The sequence below is a fragment of the Pristis pectinata genome, chromosome 17 (genome assembly GCF_009764475.1).
Source record: "Pristis pectinata isolate sPriPec2 chromosome 17, sPriPec2.1.pri, whole genome shotgun sequence".
NCBI lineage: Eukaryota > Metazoa > Chordata > Chondrichthyes > Rhinopristiformes > Pristidae > Pristis > Pristis pectinata.
Genome location: NC_067421.1, coordinates 31,553,662 through 31,573,748, shown reverse-complemented (window position 1 = coordinate 31,573,748; position 20,087 = coordinate 31,553,662). Strand labels below are relative to the sequence as shown.

General features: G+C 41.6%; 1 protein-coding gene across 3 annotated transcripts in view; it reads left to right on the top strand.

Moving 5' to 3' along the window:
* The first annotated feature begins 4,801 nt into the window (after nt 1-4,801).
* Nucleotides 4,802-20,087, top strand: part of p2rx2 (purinergic receptor P2X, ligand-gated ion channel, 2) — a 36,661-nt gene continuing 21,375 nt past the window's right edge. For all 3 annotated transcript variants that reach the window (XM_052032012.1, XM_052032013.1, XM_052032011.1), the window contains exons 1-6: nt 4,802-5,030; nt 11,884-12,031; nt 13,129-13,200; nt 15,773-15,848; nt 17,466-17,559; nt 18,523-18,603. In XM_052032012.1, the coding sequence (XP_051887972.1) occupies nt 4,891-5,030; nt 11,884-12,031; nt 13,129-13,200; nt 15,773-15,848; nt 17,466-17,559; nt 18,523-18,603 (611 nt within the window). In that variant the 5' untranslated portion in view covers nt 4,802-4,890. The remainder of the gene's footprint in view (nt 5,031-11,883; nt 12,032-13,128; nt 13,201-15,772; nt 15,849-17,465; nt 17,560-18,522; nt 18,604-20,087) is intronic.

Genomic DNA, 20,087 nt, shown 5'->3' with positions numbered 1-20,087 from the left:
GCAATAAGAGAGTGACAATACAGGCCACGAGTGCAAAATACTGCAAAACGCAGGGATGTCCGACACGTCCAGCAGGTCGTGTTGTGCTGATGGAGAGAGTGAAACGCAGCCGATATCAGGCATGGGTGATTTAGAGCGGAAACGGTCAGTTCTGATACACGCGGAGAAAGCGAGTGACCTGAAGTTGTCGAATCCAGAAGGTTGCAGCTTGCCCAGGTGGAAGATAAGGCGATGCTCCTCAAGTTTGCTTTAGGCTCAAGGCCACCAGTGCAGACTGAAGACCGGTGCTGAGGGAAGTGGTCACCCAGTCGGTGTTTGACTTCTCCAAGGCAGGGGGGCCCCACACTGTGCACACAGAATAGACGGGAAGAAGTGCAAGTGAATGGCTCCATCTTCTGCTAAGAGTATCTGGGACCCTGGATGTAGTGAAGGGAAGAGGCGAAAGGGCAGATGTTGCATCCCCAGCATTTGCGTCTTCATGTAGCCCGAAGTCTCTCATTCACGTAATAGCAAATGTACGTGTTCAAGTGGAAAATGGAGCTTGGTTGTGTGGCTGATAAGTGGAAGCGGAAGGCTTGTACGAGAGAAGATGCAAGAGTGAATTATGTACCGGGGCGCCTATACAATTGGGAATTGAATGCAGGAAGACTCAAATACATAACCTCCTGGACCCTGTTCTATGGCAAGTCAACATTAATTCTAAAGCGATTCTTATCTGTGAGGTCTCACACCAGCTCCAAATAAACTCAGTATAACTCTTTGCAACGAAATGCCTGGTCACACAGACGGGAAACGTTGTGTTATTTTAGTGTAGCCGAGTTGGATTACCGTAGGAGTAGACTAAGTGCTTTCCTTTTCCAGAAATTCCCGACCTTGCTGAGTGAAAGGGAACTGAGCAATTTCCCGAAAGCTGTACAATCGCTGGGACGATTCTGGGACATGTGACGTTTATGTGAGAAATTACCTGAAATGTGGGCACCTCCATTCACCAAAGCAAGCAACAAGATCACTCCGAAGAATAGGATCATCGGGGGCAACTCTGAGACTCAGCTGACGCTTTCTTTGCCACCAGTACGATCTGTGATGTGGCGGGAATTACGCCTGTTGCAGTTTTACCTCACCTGTTCTTTACCTTTTCCCCAAAGCAGAAATTTACAAGGGGATTTTGTTCCGAGGAATGAATCTGGGACATTAGTCATCTGCACAGTTCCAATAAGTCTGTCCGTTCAAACTCTTGGAATGGAGGAAAAGATGATAGGAGAGCGGTGTTAGACCTGCAGGCGGGAAAAACGTGAGGTCATCCACTTCGTTAGAAAAGCATAGGAAAGCAGAGTATGTTTTCAGTGGCAATAAACTTAGAGAACAGGTAGGGCAAATAATCAGGAGAGCTGACAAAATCTTACCACTTATTGGGAGTCATGGAGTCTTATGGCACAGAACGGGCCCTTCGGCCCATCACGTCCATGCCGACCGTTTTGCCCATCTATATACCAATCCCATTTGGCCGCATTACAACCATATCTCCACCTCCACCTTATGACTGAGGGAGTGCAGAAAAGGTTCCGCAGATTGGTTCCTGGGATGGCAGATCTATTGTATGAGGAGAAATTAAACAGACTAGGCCTGTACTCTGGAGACACAAAAGATTGCAAATGCTGGAATCTGGAGCAAAAAGCAAGATGCTGGAGGAACTCAGCGAGTCAGGCAGCATCTGTGGAGGGACATGGACAGTCAACGTCTCAGGTGGAGACCTTTCATCTGAACTGTCCAGGTGAAGGATCTTGACCCAAAACGTGGACGTTCCATGTCCCTGCACAGATGCCGCCAGCACCTTGTGTGTTAGGCCTGTGCTTTCCTGAGTTTGGAAGAATAAGAGCTGATCTCATTGAAATGTACAAAATCCTTAAGGAGCTTAACAAGCTGGGTGCAAAGTTAGTGTTTCCCATGATTGGACTGCCTTGAATCAAGAGATATAGTATCAAAATAAGGGGTTGGCCATTCAGCGATTCATCTAAAGAGCGATGAATCTTTGGAATTCTTTGCTGCAGAAGTTCATTTACTGATTATGTTCTAGACAAAGATTGATAGTTTTTTGGAATCAGGGATGTGGGGTTCATGCAGGAAAGCAGTGCTGGGCAGAAGATAACGATGATCCCGTTGAGTGGTGCAGAAGGCAGGAGGGTCCCACTGACCTATCCTTGCTTCTGTTTCTTATGTGCTTATGATGTTGTAACTGACCCATGTAGAGTTTTGTCACATCAGACATTGTTCAGTTCTGATCTTTGAGAGATACAGTAAGAGAATTCAGGCCTTGGAATCCATTCAGGGCTGAGCCGCAATGATATTCTGTCGCAACACAGTCATGAGCGAAAACCAGAAGAGATCAAAACATTTAGAACACTGAAAACAGATCAAAGAACAGGAGCAGGCCTTTGCTCCACCATGTCTGTGCTGGTGATGATGCCAAATCAAACTAATCCTGTCTGCCTGTACATGGTCTGTATCCCTCCATTCCCCGTGCCTGTTAAACACCATGACCGCATCTGCCTCCACCACCACCCCGGCAGCATGTTCCAGACACCCACCACTCTCTGTGTAAAGAAACTTGCCCCACACATCTCCTTTAAACTTTCCCCCTCTCACGTTAAAGCTACGCCTCTCGTGTTTGACATTTCTACCCTGGGAAAAGAGATTCTGACGATCAAGTTTACTGTCATGGGCACACATACCCAGGGTATAAATGCCCTGCAAATGAGCTTTTTGCAGCAGCAGCAGCACAGTACTTTACAAACATAAATGAACATAAAATTAAATTACCTAAATTATACATAAATTGCACGACAAAATAAGCAAAAATACACATAATGACATTAGTGCAAGTTGAGGGAAATATAGTCCAAGGTAACGTTAGGGCTTTTCAAGTCGGTTCAAGAAGCTGTTTTTGAGACACCTACCCTAAGGTTTGAAAGAAAGCCAATAGAGCCAGCTTTAAAGATCGTGATGGGGGAATCATAGCAGTTCCATTAAAAAGTAAACCTAAGACAAATCACCAATAAATCCATTAAAAGAGAACTTTATTTCATATTTCCCTGAAAGAAATAGAAGGCAGCCGTGACCCACCGAAACTTTGCCAGCCCTGGGAGTAATCCCATGCCCCCACTTATTTCCCGATAACATTCCCTTACATGCCCATCGACTCCACCCCGATTCTCTGTAGCCGCCTTCACTGGGAGTAATTAACTTGCCAACCAACGCATCTTTGGAATGTGGCAGGAAACCAGAGCACCAGGGGCAAACTCACGCGGTCACATGAAGGATGTGTATTCACCACAGCCAGCTCCAGGGATCGGGATCGGGATCGAACTCGTGTTGCTGGAGCTATGTGGTAGCAGTACTACCCGCTGCGCCGCCGTACCGCCCGTTATCCATAGAATGGTTGGGATATGATAAATGTCTCCGTAGCGCCCTTCGGGGCATTAACTAATGTTACGGACTCAGTGAAAGTCCCTTTAAGATAGAGAGTGTGTGTGTATGTGTGTGTGGGGCGTGCTTACGTCAATAGAAGATAAAGGACGTAATGACGTTGTTGAAGAAGTCAGAAGAAGAAGGAGAGAGAGAGAGAAGGGAGAGAGACACCAGCCTGCTAGTGTTCTCTATTGATGGATGAGAAACAATAACTGTGTTTGCCACAGAAATCCATGTATGGAAATTGGAAGTAATCCGGTGGAGTTCACTTTGTTGCTGACCTGTAGAAGGAAACAGGTATTTGTGTGTGGACGACCACGATTCGGATGCTTTTCGGGGTGAGGAAGTCACTACCGAGTAAACACTGCAGTGTCGTTTGGGTTCCATCGTGGAACATTTGGATTTCGTATTTACTCTCCCTATGTTTCTCTACGTCTACGTCTTATCTTCAGACAACGGTGGTTGTTGAAGAAGCCCTTGCTCATGTTTCACCTTACGACTTGCGGAACTGAACTTTAAGAACCATTCCGGAACTTGGAGTTTGGGACTTTGTCACACACACACACGACGAGTTTAGTTTTGGGGTTAACGTTCGAGGTTTAACATTTTTGAATTCTAACATACTAACATTTTTACTTTTATTTTACGTATTATCATAAGTAGTGATTAATAAAATAGTTTTTAACACTGAATCATGCTCAGTGTGGTTCTTTTGTTGCTGGTTCGTGACACTAAGGTGTTTTAACAGCCAGTGGGGTATATTTGAAATACAGTCCCCATATTGTACTGCGGAACCTGGAGCCGTTGAGACCACTGACGGCTTTTTTTTAAAGAAAGAAGCGAAAGTTTTGCGGTAGGAGTGAAATGAAACCGGTGAGGAAGCACGGGTTTAATCCTGAGTTACACATATTCTGTAAATCCATGCAGCCAGGTGGTGACATCATGGCAGCAGTCAGGACTCTAGATGGTTAACGCAGACGATGATAATCGCTTCAACTAAATTGCCCGGGGATAGAAAGACAAGTTAGGAGAAATGCAATGCAAATTAAGATTGAAAACTTTCTTTCGCACAAGTGGGCACGGTCTGCAATGAGCGAAAAGTGGGAAGTCTTGGAATTAATCAATAAACTTTTAAATGTGGAGATTCGGGATCTTTCGGGAAAGCTAAACACATTCGGACTAAATTGCGATTTATCTTGATATCGTGTGAAAACATTTTGAAGCAAACAGTTGGAGCCTCGAGGGCGTGGATGTGGCGGGGTACGGGGAGGAGGGAGAGAGAGGTGGGAGGGACCCGCGTTCAGTTCTCAGGCACCCAGCAAACCAGAGAGCAAAACACATTGCGCTGGCATGTAAGCGGATGAGAGGCTGAGAGAGGTTCAATTCGCCAGAGCCCAAACAGCATCGTGGAAGGGGGTTAAAACTATGGGCTTCAAAGCAGCGTGTAATTTCTGCTGGGCAGATTTTTGGAATTATGAAACGCAGAAAGTTATGGTGGTTAAAAACCGAAATTTAGGAATCATCTACAGAATCATCCAATTTATCATCATAATGTATTTTGTCATGTAAGTATATTCTGCAATTCGGGATGATCGCATCAAGTTTGAATTGAACAGATTGACTTTAACATAATGTTTCTTTTGCATGACTCACTTGTTTTCTTATTTTCTCGGTTCTGATGAAGGGTTTCCACCTGAAACGTTAACCCAGTGTCGCTTTCCACCGTTTCCCAGCATTTCCCTTTATTTATTGATTTTGCATCAAAGGGTTTTTCCCCACCCATTAGTACTGAGTTTCTGTGGGGTAAATCAATTTATAAAGTTGTACTTTATTAAAACTTTGGTCAACCAGGAGTTGTTTTAGACGTTGTATCATTTCCGATCCTCGCCCCTTGTAGTTGCGCCTGAACTTTAAGGCAAACAATTGTTAATAATATTGCAATGTTCATGATTTGATTTACTGGGACTCCATGGAGTGCAAATGTTCTCTTTGAACTGTAAATACAGAAACATGTAGAGGGACATGTAGTAAGTTCCAGGCCTCAGTCTAAAGTGGAGATTGCTTCTCAGATGAAACGCTGAGTTTCATGGGTATTGTGCTAAGTTTAATGAAGCCGTAGTCTGATCTTGATTATAGTTCCTTTCAACACCGTCATCATGTGAAATATTCCCAAATACCCGAGAAAAGTAAGATCCTGGAAGATATCCTGCTGGCCTGTCAACTTAGACAGGACTGCTTGGACTCTCTGTTGGCCCTGTGCTCAAAACAGAAACATCAGAACTGGAGAGGAGAGAAACCAGTTAGTTCTACGTTGCGGAGAGAGTGGGGCAGGGATGGACAGGACAGGGGGGAACATCTCCGACAAGGTGAGGTCAGGGTTGCTGTTAATGAGGCCATGTGATTGATGAGAATGCGAAAGAAAAGCTGTGAAATGCAGGTGAGAACTGCAGGAAACGCTCAGCAGATCAGGCAGTGTCAGCACAGAGAGTGAACATTACAGATGTGTAATCCACAGCAGATATGGGCCGTTCTGAAATGGAAAGTGGGGTACTTGAAATTGTTGAATTCGATATTGAGTCCAGAAGCCAGCGCTGTGCCCAGCGCAGATGAGTCTCCATTGCACCTTTTTTGGAGCCATGCAGGAAGCCACAGAAGGATCAGAGTGGGAATGAGATGGAAAATTAAAGTGACAGGCAACAGGAAGCTCAAAGTTGCATGTGGTAACTGAATGCTGGTGCTCCACGGTCGTGCAGCGGTTAGTGTAACGCTGTTACAGCACCAGCGACCCGGGTTCAATTCCCGCTGCTGTCTGCAAGGAGTTTGTACATTCTCCCCGTGTCTGCGTGGGTTTCCTCCGGGTGCTCTGGTTTCCTCCCACATTCCAAAGACCTACAGGTTAGGAAGTTGTGGGCGTGCTATGTTGGCGCCGGAAGCGCGGCAACACGTGCGGGCTGCCCCCCAGAACATTCTCAGTAACGCAAAAAGACGCATTTCACTGTGTGTTTCAATGTGCATGTGACTAATAAATAAATATATCAAGTGGTCACCCGCATTTCTCCAATGTTGGGAAGGCCATGGATGCAGTACCGTGGTTTCTATCTGTTTACTCCCAGTAATCTATCAAAAGCTTATCACCGCTCCATTCCTGGCCCCACACTATCAAAGCTGTTCCCTTTATCCTGGCCTTTCCTCCCCCACTTTCTCTGCAACTTAAAACTAATGCGATTTCTCTCTTTTCCAGTTTTCATGATCTTTGACCTGAAATATTATTTCTGTTTCTCTTTCCACAGATGCTGCCTGCCCCTGAGTGTTTGTAGCATTTTCTGTTATTATTTCCAGCATCTGCAGTTTTTGTTTTGATTTCCACGTTAATGAGATTGCTGACTTGTATTAAGGCAGATATCCATGTCTAATATGAACTAGATGAGCTTCTTCCAACTCTAGCCACTGAGAACTATTCTTTTTTATAACAGACCATGCCTGGCAAGGCTTATCTTAAGCAGCAGTGCACATTTTTGTGAAATATGGCTGGTTTTAAATTAACAATTTTACAACATTATATTATCTCTGCACACTACTCACAAAAATGATTTTCTTGCTCTTTTTTCCTTCTCCTGAGGTCCAACACTAAACTACTTTAGGATATTAAAGGATCCTGCCTCCAGTGTCTCCACCTGTGATCAGCAATTTCCAAGGAAACTAATTGCACAGTATGTGGGTTTATTCGGAGAATCCACAAGGATTCATTTGTAATTATACAAATTAAATTTTGATGTAATTTTACAAGAGGAATTTTTTCTTTCCTGATGAACTGACCCATTATGGGCATATTTCCATATTTCCTGATAACATTTTGGCCCATCAAGTCTATGCAGGTTCACACAGCAATCCCATTCCCCCACTAGTTTCCCCTGTAACCTATTCTCCCCCCATTCCCATCAGCTCCCTCCAGATTCCACCACTCAGCTGCACATTAAGGGCGATTAGCCTTTCAACCCGAACATCTTTGGGATGTGGGAGCACCTGGGGGAAATCCATGCATTTGGTGTCAATGGGTTGACAGCCCTTTGGGTGCATCTCCTTGGTAATCCATAGGTACCACATTCATTGAAGGATTTGCAGCAATAACAGTGTCAATTTTTGTGATTTAATTGCTGGACCTGAGTATCTCCATTAATATATTTTATTTAATTTTCGTTAATATTAAAAGCCAGTATTTGAATTTTATTTTGTTAAGAAAATGAAAGTCTTGGGGAGTGTTTTAGAACAGAGGGCCCTAGGAGTACAAGTACATTGTTCCCTAAAAGCAGTGTCACAGGTAGACAGGGGGGGGGTGAAGAAGGCTTCTGGCATGCTGACCTTCATCGGTCAGGGCACTGAATGTACTCTGCTATAGGAAAGATACCATTAAACTGGAAAGAGTGCAGAAAAGCTTAACAAGGATGTTTCCGGGACTTGAGGGACTGAGTTATAGAGAGAGGCTGAACAGGCCAGCACTTTATTCTTTGGAGCATAGGAGAATAAGGGATGATTTTATAGAGGTGTATAAAATCATGAGGGGCATAAAGAGGCTGAATGCGCTCAGTCCTTTTCCCCAGGGTTAGGGAATCAAGAACTAGAGGGCAAAGAGGGTGAGAGGGGGAGACTTAATAGGAAACTGAAGGGCCCTTTTTTCACCCAGAGGGTGGTGCTTACATGAAATGAGCTGCAAGAGGAAGTGGTTAAGACAGGTACGTTAACAACATTTAAAAGGCACTTGGATAGGAAAGGTAGAACGATATGGGCCAAATGCAGGCAAATGGGACTAGTTTAGATGGCCATCTTGGTCGGCATGGACCAATTGAGCTGAAGGGTCTGTTTCCATGCTGTATGGCTCTAGGACTCTATGAAATTTAAGTTATGGATTTGTTATACAGAATTACACATACCGAACAGAAACAGGTCATTTAGCCCAACTGAACTTTGCCGGTATTTATCTATTTGAGGTTCCTTTCACTCTCTTCTGTTCTCCCACCACCCCATAACCTTTAATTCCATAATCTTTCAAATTCTTCTTCAGTTTCCTAATAAATAGAGTCATGATAACAGACTCAACTTTTACTTGTGTTAGCAGATTCACCATTCTAACTACTCTCTGTATATAAAAAAAAATCTCTTGAATCCCTTATTGGAATTTAGTTGAGGTTCACTTACATATAAGGCCCTTGTTTCTTTTAACTCTCTAAGAATTAAAACAACATTTTTATGTCCATCCTATCAAACCATTTTAAATTCTTAAAATCTTCTATCAGGTCATCCCTCAGTCTACCCTGTTCCTAAAAGAAAGCTTCAGTCTGTTCGATCTTTATTCATGGAATTGTAACCAATATCACCCTTGTAAATCTTTTTTGCACAGTCTTCATTGTCTCTGGTCCTTATAATATGAAAACAGGAACTGTGCACTTTACTAAATGTGACCTATACTTCATCATAGGTTTAATATGGGCAATTAAAGGAAACTTCGATCTCTGCATTTTGGTTCTTTCTCTCTTTAACTTGAACCTGTGTGCATTGTTTAGTTTTTTTTAAAGCTTCATTAACATGTTGCACAACCTTAAGTAATTTGCTAATGTGTATCTCAAGATCCATTTTCTCCTGTACCTAATTTAGACTCTTATACAGTGCTCTTAATGAAGTACATTGTTCTGAGGTATTTCAAAGAAATATATGCCAGGAAGTTTGATATCATGTGTCTCCCAACCTACCATTGTAACTGTGGTCCAAGATCTATGGAAACCACTCAGTAATGAGATTAGCAACTTTCTAGTCTCCTTAGGTCAGAATTACTTAAGCAGAGCATTAACCAATTTAAACATTGGGCCATTTCACCCACTTTAAAATCAAACTGTTGTGTAGAATTCTATTTAAATCGGTATGTAATTGTTCTTGATAATTGAAGCATTAATTGAAAATTGTTGGAAAAGCTGCCATTTTGTTGTATATGATTACCACAAGAGAGCCTTAATATCTATGCAAAGGGCAATTGCACCTGATTTTTAGGGATCTAATGGCATAAAAATTAAATTATCCTGAACACGATATACAAGTGCATGATAGGAAATTTGTTTGTTAGCTAACTTAGCAGTCATTAGCTCATTTATAAAAAAAATCTACAAACCTTTAAAACTACAAACAAATTTTCTCTGTAAATTTACACATTTTTACCAAACCTTTGGTTATCACAGAACCCACAATGTTGTGCCAAACTAATTAAGCTAATGAAATGAATTCCTTCTGCCTACACAAGGTCCATATCCCTCCATTCTCTGCATATTCACGTGCCTATCTAAGAGCCTCTTAAATGCCTCTATTGTATCTGCCTCCACAACCACCCCTGGCAGTGCATTCCACGCACCTACCAATCTCTGTGTAAAAAACTTGCCCTGCACATCTCCTTTGAACTTTTCCCCTCTCACCTTAAATGCATGCCCTCTAGTATTAGACATTTCAACCATGGGAATTAGATACTGACTGTCTACTCTATCTATGCCTCTCATAATTTTAGAAACTTCAATCAGGTCTCCTCTCACCCTCCGCCACTCCAAAGAAAACACCCCTAGTTTGCCCAACCTCTCCTTATAGCACATGCCCTCTAATCCAGGCAGCATCCTGGTAAACCTCTTCTGCACCCTCTCCATAGCCTCCACATCCTTCCTATAATGGGGCAACCAGAATGGAATGTAATACTCCCGATGCGACCTAACCAGAGTTTTATAAAGCTGCAACATAACTTCCTGACTCTTGAACTCAGTGCCTTGATTCATAAAGGCAAGCATGCCATATGCCTTCTTTACTACCCTATCAATTTGTGCAGCCACCTTCAGGGAGCTATGCACATGGACCACAAGGTCCTTCTGTACATCAATGCTTTTTAAGGGTCTTATCTTTGCATCTTATCATCTAATCTTTCCCATTTTGGCTTATTGTCTGTTTTCCTCACACTGCTGTGAAATGCCTTGGTATTCTTCTGAAAATAAAGGAGTTGTATAAATACAATGCATTGTTTCTGTTAAGTAGTCATGTATAAACAACTCTATAGGAAGTACCACTCAGATACAGTGATTCAGCCTAATCCATTTGCAACAATGTTTATCTTTTATATAATCAGCAATTTTAATCCTACATTCTCCTTTGTTCCCTTATTCCTCTATTCCTTCGTTCCAATTTTCCTTAACCAACCATCTAATGTGTTCTTTACATGGTTATCATCCCTATTTCAATCAGTAAAGGGTTGATTTTTGTGCTATCACCACCCTATTTTCAGCCAATCATGAAGTGGTAGTAAAATAACATCAAAAGGGAGTGCCAATTTACCAATGATCAACTGCACATTTGAAATTTAGGAAGTTCCTTTATCTAAATGGTGAGAATTCCCATGAAAAACAAGTGCATCAAGGTTAAATGTCATCGTCATGAACCCCAACTTTGGTTTTGACTTTCATTGTTGAATGCCACCATCCAATCCTCATCTTGTCTACAAACCTTTTCCAAGTTGGAAGGCAACCATGTTTGGATATCTTCGGTGACTTTCAAATAAAATGTCAGACAAGAATGTTTGGAAAAATGCTCTGCTTGTGTTACATAGTGATTTTTATTCCTCTGTATTCAGCCAATTTCAAAGTGCTAACTTTCACTGTGATGCATTTGTAAGACCACAACTGCAATTGACAAATACCAGACCTTCCAGGCAATGAAAGGCCTCACTGACATTGCTTAGTGGGACCTGGAGAGATCTTTTGCCCAAAAATATCCATCGTCACAAAATACTGTCGGCAATATTGTTGTGTGGATATTTAATAATTTCAATGTTATTTAAGATATACTGTGGTCCACGTATCCACAGTGCTCATTTCTTTTGCTGCCCTTGATCAGCTCACTCTATTCATTTCAGCTCTTACAATATTCAAATAATCTATTTGAATGTTTTTTAAACTGAAAGCGATATGGAGAAAAATATGTCTATGTCACACTTGAAATGTACATCCAAAGAAGTTAGCTCCAGTTAGAAATTAATGAGGTCTTGATTTGCATATCTGAACTGAAATAGATTAAGAATCAAGAATTGTAAAACTCATGTGTGTAGGAAACAGAAAGTTTTTGTGCTCACTGGGGAGAAGCAGAGTGGCAGGATGTGGTACAGGTGCAAGGACGGCAGAAAACAGACACAATTGGCCTTTAATGCTTGGTAAGAACGGTCAGTTGACAATGAAACAAGAAAAACAAAGGCTGCTTTTGAAGGCAGTTGTACCAATAGTATTTGGTATTGGGATAATTCAGCTGAGAAATAAAAGCCCCTTCCTGGAAGAAAAAGGAAATAACTTGCAAAAAACTGCTTGATTTAATGTTCAGATTAATAATTCTTGTTTCTGATTTACACAGGTATGTTTTCATCATCCAGAAATCATACCAAGAAAAAGAGAGTGCTCCTGAGAGTTCTGTCATCACCAAGGTCAAAGGGATTGCAATCACAAATTCCTCCTTGGGAAAAAAAGTATGGGATGTGGCAGAATACATCAATCCACCAGAGGTAGGGGCAACTGGTGTAATTTCTGTTAAAGACAGACTGTAGAGCTTCTCACCTGCTGCAATGGGATCATGGTGCCTTATCTGCCCCAGTGAAACCTAATTATTTTTGGAAGCTTTATTCATAAACTGGAAGGAAATGTCAAAACATTTGCCCAGAAACTGGATCACCCAATATTCATATTTTCAGAGTTGTGTGATGGCAGGTTGGTTTTATCTGCAGTGAATTGTTCAGCAATCATGACATCTGTGAAACTGGACCGGGCATTCCTGGTCAGGGTCCGTGCTGGCAGGTTTGGCTTTTACGCAGCGTCAGATGCGCATGGAATTATTTAACAAGTTTTGAACCACATTTACAGACCAAAACTGAACGTGCCGCTGTGTGAGAATGATTGTTCACGAGCACAACACCCCCCTCCCCCCCCATCACCAGTGAGAGGGGAATTAAACTGGTTCCGTTCTAACATTAATGTATTTCACACAGCATCTGTCAGCCTTTTACTCAAGATATTTGAAAAGTTATTATTGTTTGGTCCACCAATGATGGCAGCTTTTGCATTTTAGTCACCTCAGTGCAACATGCCGTGATCTCAGCCTTACTGATCACTCGACACCCTGCAGCACTGTGGGGGCATCAACAACACAGGACACCTAAAGGGCAGACAATCACAATGAGGGTGGGATGGTCAAACACAACCATCAACTGGTCCTTCTTCCCCCTCATCCATGTCAACCTTTTATATAGTTATTCTTGGTTGCCTGATAGAGATGATCTTTAATGTCTGACAACCTTCCCTATGAATGGCTCACCAGTGAGGTGGCCATTACGGGTTTATTATGCGTGTGGAGAAATGTGGGCTCGAGACTTATGCTTCATTTGATACAGGAGTTACAGAGGCATGCTTTCAAAGAACTTTTCATCCAACAGTGATTTTTAATGAGAGGGACATGAACTGGTGTTCGTGTTGCATTCAGTTTGAAAGCATGTTGCCATAACTCCTGTGTTCTAGAAATGGGTCCATTTCAATTGTGTTGGAAATATCCAAGTTCACCAAAGGTGCTGATAGTTAAAAATTAATTCTTTAATCATTTTCATTCCAGGGTCGAGATATTTTCAGCATCACTGTACAGACTAGAACAACCCCGTATCAGAGAATGAGCACTTGTCCTGAGGTAAGATTGAAGATGTACAAAACTCATTACCTCCAAAATTCCTTATCATGATAGAAGGTCTGCCAAGCTCCCTTATCTGTGATAACAGTCCAGAAACATTCACCAGCAAACAATATAGACCAGGAAATGTTGCATCTCCACTGTTATTGTGTTTTTCTAAATATCTTTTAAATATCTTGTCCACTTCTTAAAAGACAGAGGGCAGACAAAGGACAGAGCAGTAGTGGAAACAGCTTCAAGAAGCTCCATCATTTCAGACACCAGCAAGGATGTGAACAAGAGGGAGTGGGTTTATGCAGTACCGGGCCTCTATTGAATTATCCTGCTTCTGTCAGAAGTCTAATCTTGTATCTCTAGTAGCATCCGACCGATCCTAAACTGTATCATTCCAGTAGATTTTATATCCTTCCTTCATTGGATGTAAAAAAAACTAATCAGTACTCCAATTGAACGTAATCTCTTCCCGGTCTGGTATCACCTCAATATTCTAAACACAACAGTAGACAGTCTATGTGCATTCTTCCTATGTCATTCAGCTCAGGGCAGTATATTCGTTAAAACATGTTGCCAGTGACAATGATATGAGTCTGCCCGTAGACCCCAATGGTCCACCCTCAATCTCTGTGGTTCCCCTCCCCCGATGCACCATAGAAAGCATCCTATCCAGATGCAGCACGGCTTGGTACGGCAACTGCTCTGCCCCAGACCACAAGAAACTGCAGAGAGTTGTGAACACAGCTCAGCACATCACAGAAACCAGCCTCCCCTCCATGGACTATGTCTAAACTTCTCGCTGTTTCAGTAAAGCAGCCAAAATAACCACCCACCCTGGACATTTTCCCTTCTCCCCCATCCCATTGGGCAGAAGATACAAAAGTCTGAAAGCACATACCACCAGGATCAAAGACAGCTTCTATCCCACTGTTATAAGTCTATTGAACGGTACCCTGGTATGATGTAGACTCCTGACCTCACAATAGAACATAGCATGGCCCACAATGTTGTGTCGACCTATATAAACCTACCCCATGATTAATCTAACCCTTCCCTCCTACACAGCCCATAACCCTACATTTTTCCCATATCCATGGGCCTATCTAAGAGTCTTTTAAATGTCCCTATTGTATCAGCCTCTACCACCACCCCTGGCAGTGTGTTCTAGGCACCCACCACTCTCTGTGTAAAAACCGACCTCTGACATCTCCCCTAAACTTTCCTCCACTCTCCTTAAATGGATGTCCTCTGGTGTTGGCCATTGCTGCCCTGGGAAAAAGGTGCTGACTGTCCACTCCATCTATCCCTCTCATAATCTTATACACCTCTATCAAATTGCCTCTCATCCTGTGTCGCTCCAAGAGAAAAGCCCTAGCTCGCTCAAACTTTCCTCATAAGACATGTTCTCTAATCCAGGCAGCACCCTGGTAAATCTCCTCTGCACCTTCTCTAAACTTATATCGTTCCTTTGATGAGGCAACCAGAACTTAATACAATACTCTAAGTTTAGTCTAACCAGAGTTTTGTAGAGCTGCAACATTACCTCCTGGCTCTTAAACTCAATGCTCCAACTGATGAAGGCCAGCACATCATACACCTTCTTAACCACCCTATCAACTTGGGTGGCAACTTTGAGGGACCTATGGAGTTGGACCCCAAGATCCCTCTGTTCCTCCACACTGCTAAGAATCCTGCCATTAACCTTATACTCCACCTTCAAATTCAATCTTCCAAAACATATCACTTCACACTTTTCCAGATTGAACTCCATCTGCCACTTCTCTGTCCAACTCTGCATCCTGTCTATGTCCCATTGTAACCTACGACAACCTTCTATACTATTCATAACACCTCCAACCTTTGTGTCATCTGCAAACTTACTAACCCACCCCTCCACTTCCTCATCTAAGTCATTTATAAAAATCACAAAGAGCAGGGGTCCCAGAACAGATCCCTGTGGAATACCACTAATCACTGACCTCCAGGCAGAATACTCTTCATCTACTACCACCCTCTGCCTTCCGTGGGCAGCCAATTCCAAATCCACGCCGCCAAGTCTCCATGGATCCCATGCCTCATGACTTTATGGATGAGCCTACCATGGGGAGCCTTGTCAAGCGCCTCACTAAAGTCCATATACATCACATCCACCACTCTACCTTCAATCTACCTCGTTATGACTTTGCACCTTATTGTCTGCCGCAGTGCACTTTCTCTGTAACTTTAACACTTTATTCTGCATTCTGTTGTTTTTCCTTACACTACCTCAATGCACTGTGCAACGAAATGACCTGTATGGATGGCATGCAAAACAGTTTTTCACTGTACCTCGGTACCTGCGACACTAATAAACCAATTTACCAATTTATTTCCTTATGCACTTTTTCTTATAGTGCTCTCATTTTTTCTTCAGATTATCATAACCCTTCTGAATTATTTTCTTGTAATTAGTTGTCTAACAATCTGAATTGGAATAAATGTTAATGGATGCAGTTTAATTTATGATCTTACCTTGTCTCTCTGATTTAAAACAATTTCTTGAATAAAAGTAGTCACTTCTTGTTAAATTCTTCCCTAGAATGACAATGTTCCTGGATCCACATGCATGTCTGACTCAGATTGTGTGTTTGGAGAAATGGATCTGCTTGGAAATGGTACAGTATGAAGAGACGAGGTTGTGGGGAATGGATGTGTAGAGGGAGGAGTAACTGGAAATTAAATAATATGCATAATTATTGTAGCATTAAACAGATAGGGACAAATGGGCTTGATTTTGCAGGAAATACTGGCAGTTCTGCAAAGAACCACTGGTGTTTCCGCATGAAAATGCCAGAAAGTTTGGGATTTCCATGCAGGTGTGTGTGATGTGGAGGTCCTGACTGATGAGCTGCCTTTCAGCAGCCATTTCATGACTATACTGTCCAGTCTGACTCCTCACGGAGCGTAATGTTGGAGCAAATCTCCAGCACTTGTACTGGGGAAACCATTCTCTGACTCAACAAGGTACAAGGTAAATGTTCAAATTTATTGACTTTTTAAAAAATTATTTGAGTTCATTTAATATTTTAAGTCTTTTTAAATCTTTTAACAATTTACATTTTTAGCATGATTATTAATGTTTTGTAAACATTTTGTACTTTAATAGCTGGCTAAAACAGAGGATGTGGCTAAGCCAGCCATCAAGAGTTTTTTTTTAGCATTTCATGGACAGGGCTGTTCTTGTTACCTTGCTTGGTGGCACCACAAATGGAAGGACTTGCTGTGTCTCAGGACGTCCCTCCTGAGGTTGGAGCCTGAACCTTCCAGCAAGTTGCCCTTGGGGGTTTGCATAAGCGCTAACCTCTACAGCGATAGCAGGCAGCTCACTGCTGATTGCAAGTTTTAGATCATGATTTCAGGTTCCTAACTGTTCAATGTAGAGTGGAAAAATAAAGCCAGGACTCCGTTACATTGCAGGCTTCAGTAACCTTACAGTTATCACTCTGTAGTCCTGAGAAGTCTACTTAGTTAATCTGAAAGACCTTTACCTCCCTCTCCAAAAGTCGTATAAAATTCTGTTGACTGATTCCTAATTTGCACCAAATTCCATTCACTTAATGCCCATATCCATGCTGACCAATATTGACCACTGGACTGGCAATACCTCATTTCCCATCAAAGCTTTTCCACAGACTAACAATCTCCGAGATCTTTTTTCTTCTTTAGTTCCAGCCTCTTGCAATTTCCATTTTGTAATCACATAATCATGAGAGGTCATTCTTTCAACTTCCTCAGACATACATTGCAGAATTTTCTTGCTGTACCTCTCTGTCTTTCTAAATCTCTCTCATTCTTTGAGGCGCACCTTACATCTTATCTCTCTGAGTATGACTTTTATCATCCTTTGTGATATCTTCAAATTTGACTCGAGGGTCGAATTTGTAAGATTTGTGACCATGGGTGTTTGGGAATATTGAAGATAAGATATAAATGCAACTTATTGTTGCTATTATTCTCATACTCCATCAACACTGACCCAGATTCCAGTTCTCCTTTTGGCGTGGTTTTGTCATCACTGTCAGTTTCCTGAAGCCCCCAGCTACTGCTGGCCTGATTTACAAAAGCTGGTGTCAGCTATATAAAGGAAAGACGGAACCTGATCATCTTTAGGGTAATGGTCTCCACTGAAGCAATGAGTTTCTTAAGCAGTTATTTAACCAAAAATTGCTGTAATAAATAAGATAAAGTTTGGATTGCTATAAATCATGTTTACAATCACTCTTCCTGCACAGGAGTAAAAACGGGGAGATGTGTAATTTACCGTGACTCGATAAAGACATGCGAGGTCTATTCTTGGTGCCCAGTGGAGAATGAAGCATCCACGAGGTTTTTATAAAACTCTTGATAGTTACTGTTTGTTACTGCTGTCTCTCTTACAATTAGCTGTCTGCTGTGGAACTAGATGTTAAATTCAAGTAACTTCAACTGGGGGTGACGACGTGCATTACTATGATAATAATAACAGAAAATACTGGAAACACTCAGCAGGTCAGGCAGCATCTGTGGAAGGAGAAATGGAGTTAAAGTTTCAATCCAAGACCCCTCATTAGAACTGGGAAAGAGAGAAAACAAGTTAGATTTAAGTTGCAGAGAGGATTGGGGAGGAATGGATAGGACAGAGGGAATATTTTTGATAGGGTGAGGCCAAGGTTGTCATGGTGATGGGCTATTGATGAAGTTACCTGATTGATAAGTTAATGAGGGAAGTTACAAAGAGAGAGAGAGCATGTTGAAGACAATAAAATCCACTCCAAGCTAATTAATCTAATTAACTGAATAGAACATAGTGACTGGGCAATTGGTGTTTTGTAGTTGCAACATGTGGATCCTATTGTCGTTCAAAGTGATCTTATCTGCAGCATGTGTCGGCTGTTTGGGGAATTTCTGCTTGGGATCTATGAGGAGTCCGAGCTTTGCACATTGTGACACATCAGGGAAGGGCAGAGTTACTTGGGTATCATGTTCCAAGACGCAGTCACATCACTTAGACTAAGTTCCTCAAATTTGATCAGCAGTCAGGGACAGGATGATGTGACTGCAAGAGAAGTAGAGGGTAGAGGGTAGAGGGATCTGTTGGGTAGCTTTAGAGAAGTCTCAATATGTATCCTTGTCTAACAAGTACAACGTTTATTTATGTGATCATAAACTTTATTTGATTTTTCTTGAGCACTATTGCCCCCATGAAGAAATTGTCAAAGCTTTTCTACAGTATCTTGTTTATATGTAGACTGTTCAATCAGAGACCCTTATTCAGCGTTCTAAAAATATGTTTTTCTTTTCTTCTTGCAGGATCTCAGTACTAAAAGGGATTGAAAACTTCACTTTGTTCATCAAAAACAGTATTCATTTCCCGAGGTTTGGGTTCTCAAAGTAAGGTGGGAACTATTGTTGTGAAGTATATCACAGGCTCAGGTTATACCATGTATTTAGAGATCAGTAGCAGACATTGTTGTTCATGAAGGACATGCAGCAAAGGCATATTCACTGTGCAGATTTTTAATGGGACCTCATTGACTGGTATTTATATTTCTAGCAGATTCACTGAAGGTTATACACAGCTGACTTTTATATATGTTTTGGCTGTCATTAGGGATTATTATTGGGAATTTACCTTCATTAGCTGCTGTAACTTTGTCAGAAGATTAGTGGAAACTTTGGTTATGAGTAAATCTGAAGTTTCTGCTGAAGTTAAAGTAGATAATTGGCAGACTCCCTCAGGCAATGCCTGGTGTATTCATTTATTTAATAGCATTACTGAGGATTATGTGTATTTGTATAACTGAGGGTCATATACGTGTGAAAGGGCACCACTGAAGTTTGTGTATGTGCATTGCCAACAACCTTGAGGGTACGTAGATGAATAAAGGGAATCACTGAGTGTATATTTATGTATAGGTAGCATTCATGGCTGTACACAATGCAAGAATATTAGTGCTCCTTACAAATGTATGTATATGTTATTTTCCCTATATAGTTTTTTCTCTTCCCTCCTTAGGATATTGAATCCCCCTGCTTTTTTAATATTCCAAGGGCAGTGCCATGCACATCTGGCTTTCTGTGATATGGGAGCTAAGGCTAATGAGTGTTGAGAGGCTACAGGGAAATGTATTCAAGCCCAATTATGTTCTCTCAGTATATCTACAGTTACTGATCGTGGCAGAATCCATGTATAGTTTTTCACATCTTATTCATAGCCTACCCAAACCTACCTCAGTCAAATTAATTTGATTAGTCAAATTAGTAAACATCTTTGGATCATATCTGAGATCTTTCTCATCTGTATGCTTCAGTTAAGCAGTACCATAATCCCCTAAGCAATCAGAGGAGATGTAGTATTCACATTCTGATAAGACATAAAAGGAGGACAAAGCAAGTCTATGCTGATTCTCAGAGCAATCTCATCAATCCCGTGGGGTGCTTGATGATAGAGGAGGGATAAGGAGGTTTTGAATTTCAGATACTCAGAGAGTAGAGGATGGATATCTGCAAAGAACATGGAAGGGGACAAATACAAAAGCAAGAGAAGGCCATTCATTTTCTGATCCTTTTTCACGATTCATTTAGAAGGTGGCTGAAATGTACCTCAGTTCTATTTATTTGCCATGCTCTGTTCTCTTTATTTTCTTGCCTGTCTAAAACAATCAAATGACCTCAGTTTCAAAAATTTCAATTGATGTACCTATTGGATGTTCCAGTTTCCATTGTAGTGAGAAAAACCTGAAATAATGCCTGAGGAGTTCAGCTTAAGCCCTCTTGTTTTTGACTCCCCCATCAATGAAGTATCAAATATCAGATCTCTGCACCTGTCATTTCTTTTTCTCTCTGTCTCTCTCTCTCTCTCTTTATTTCATGTA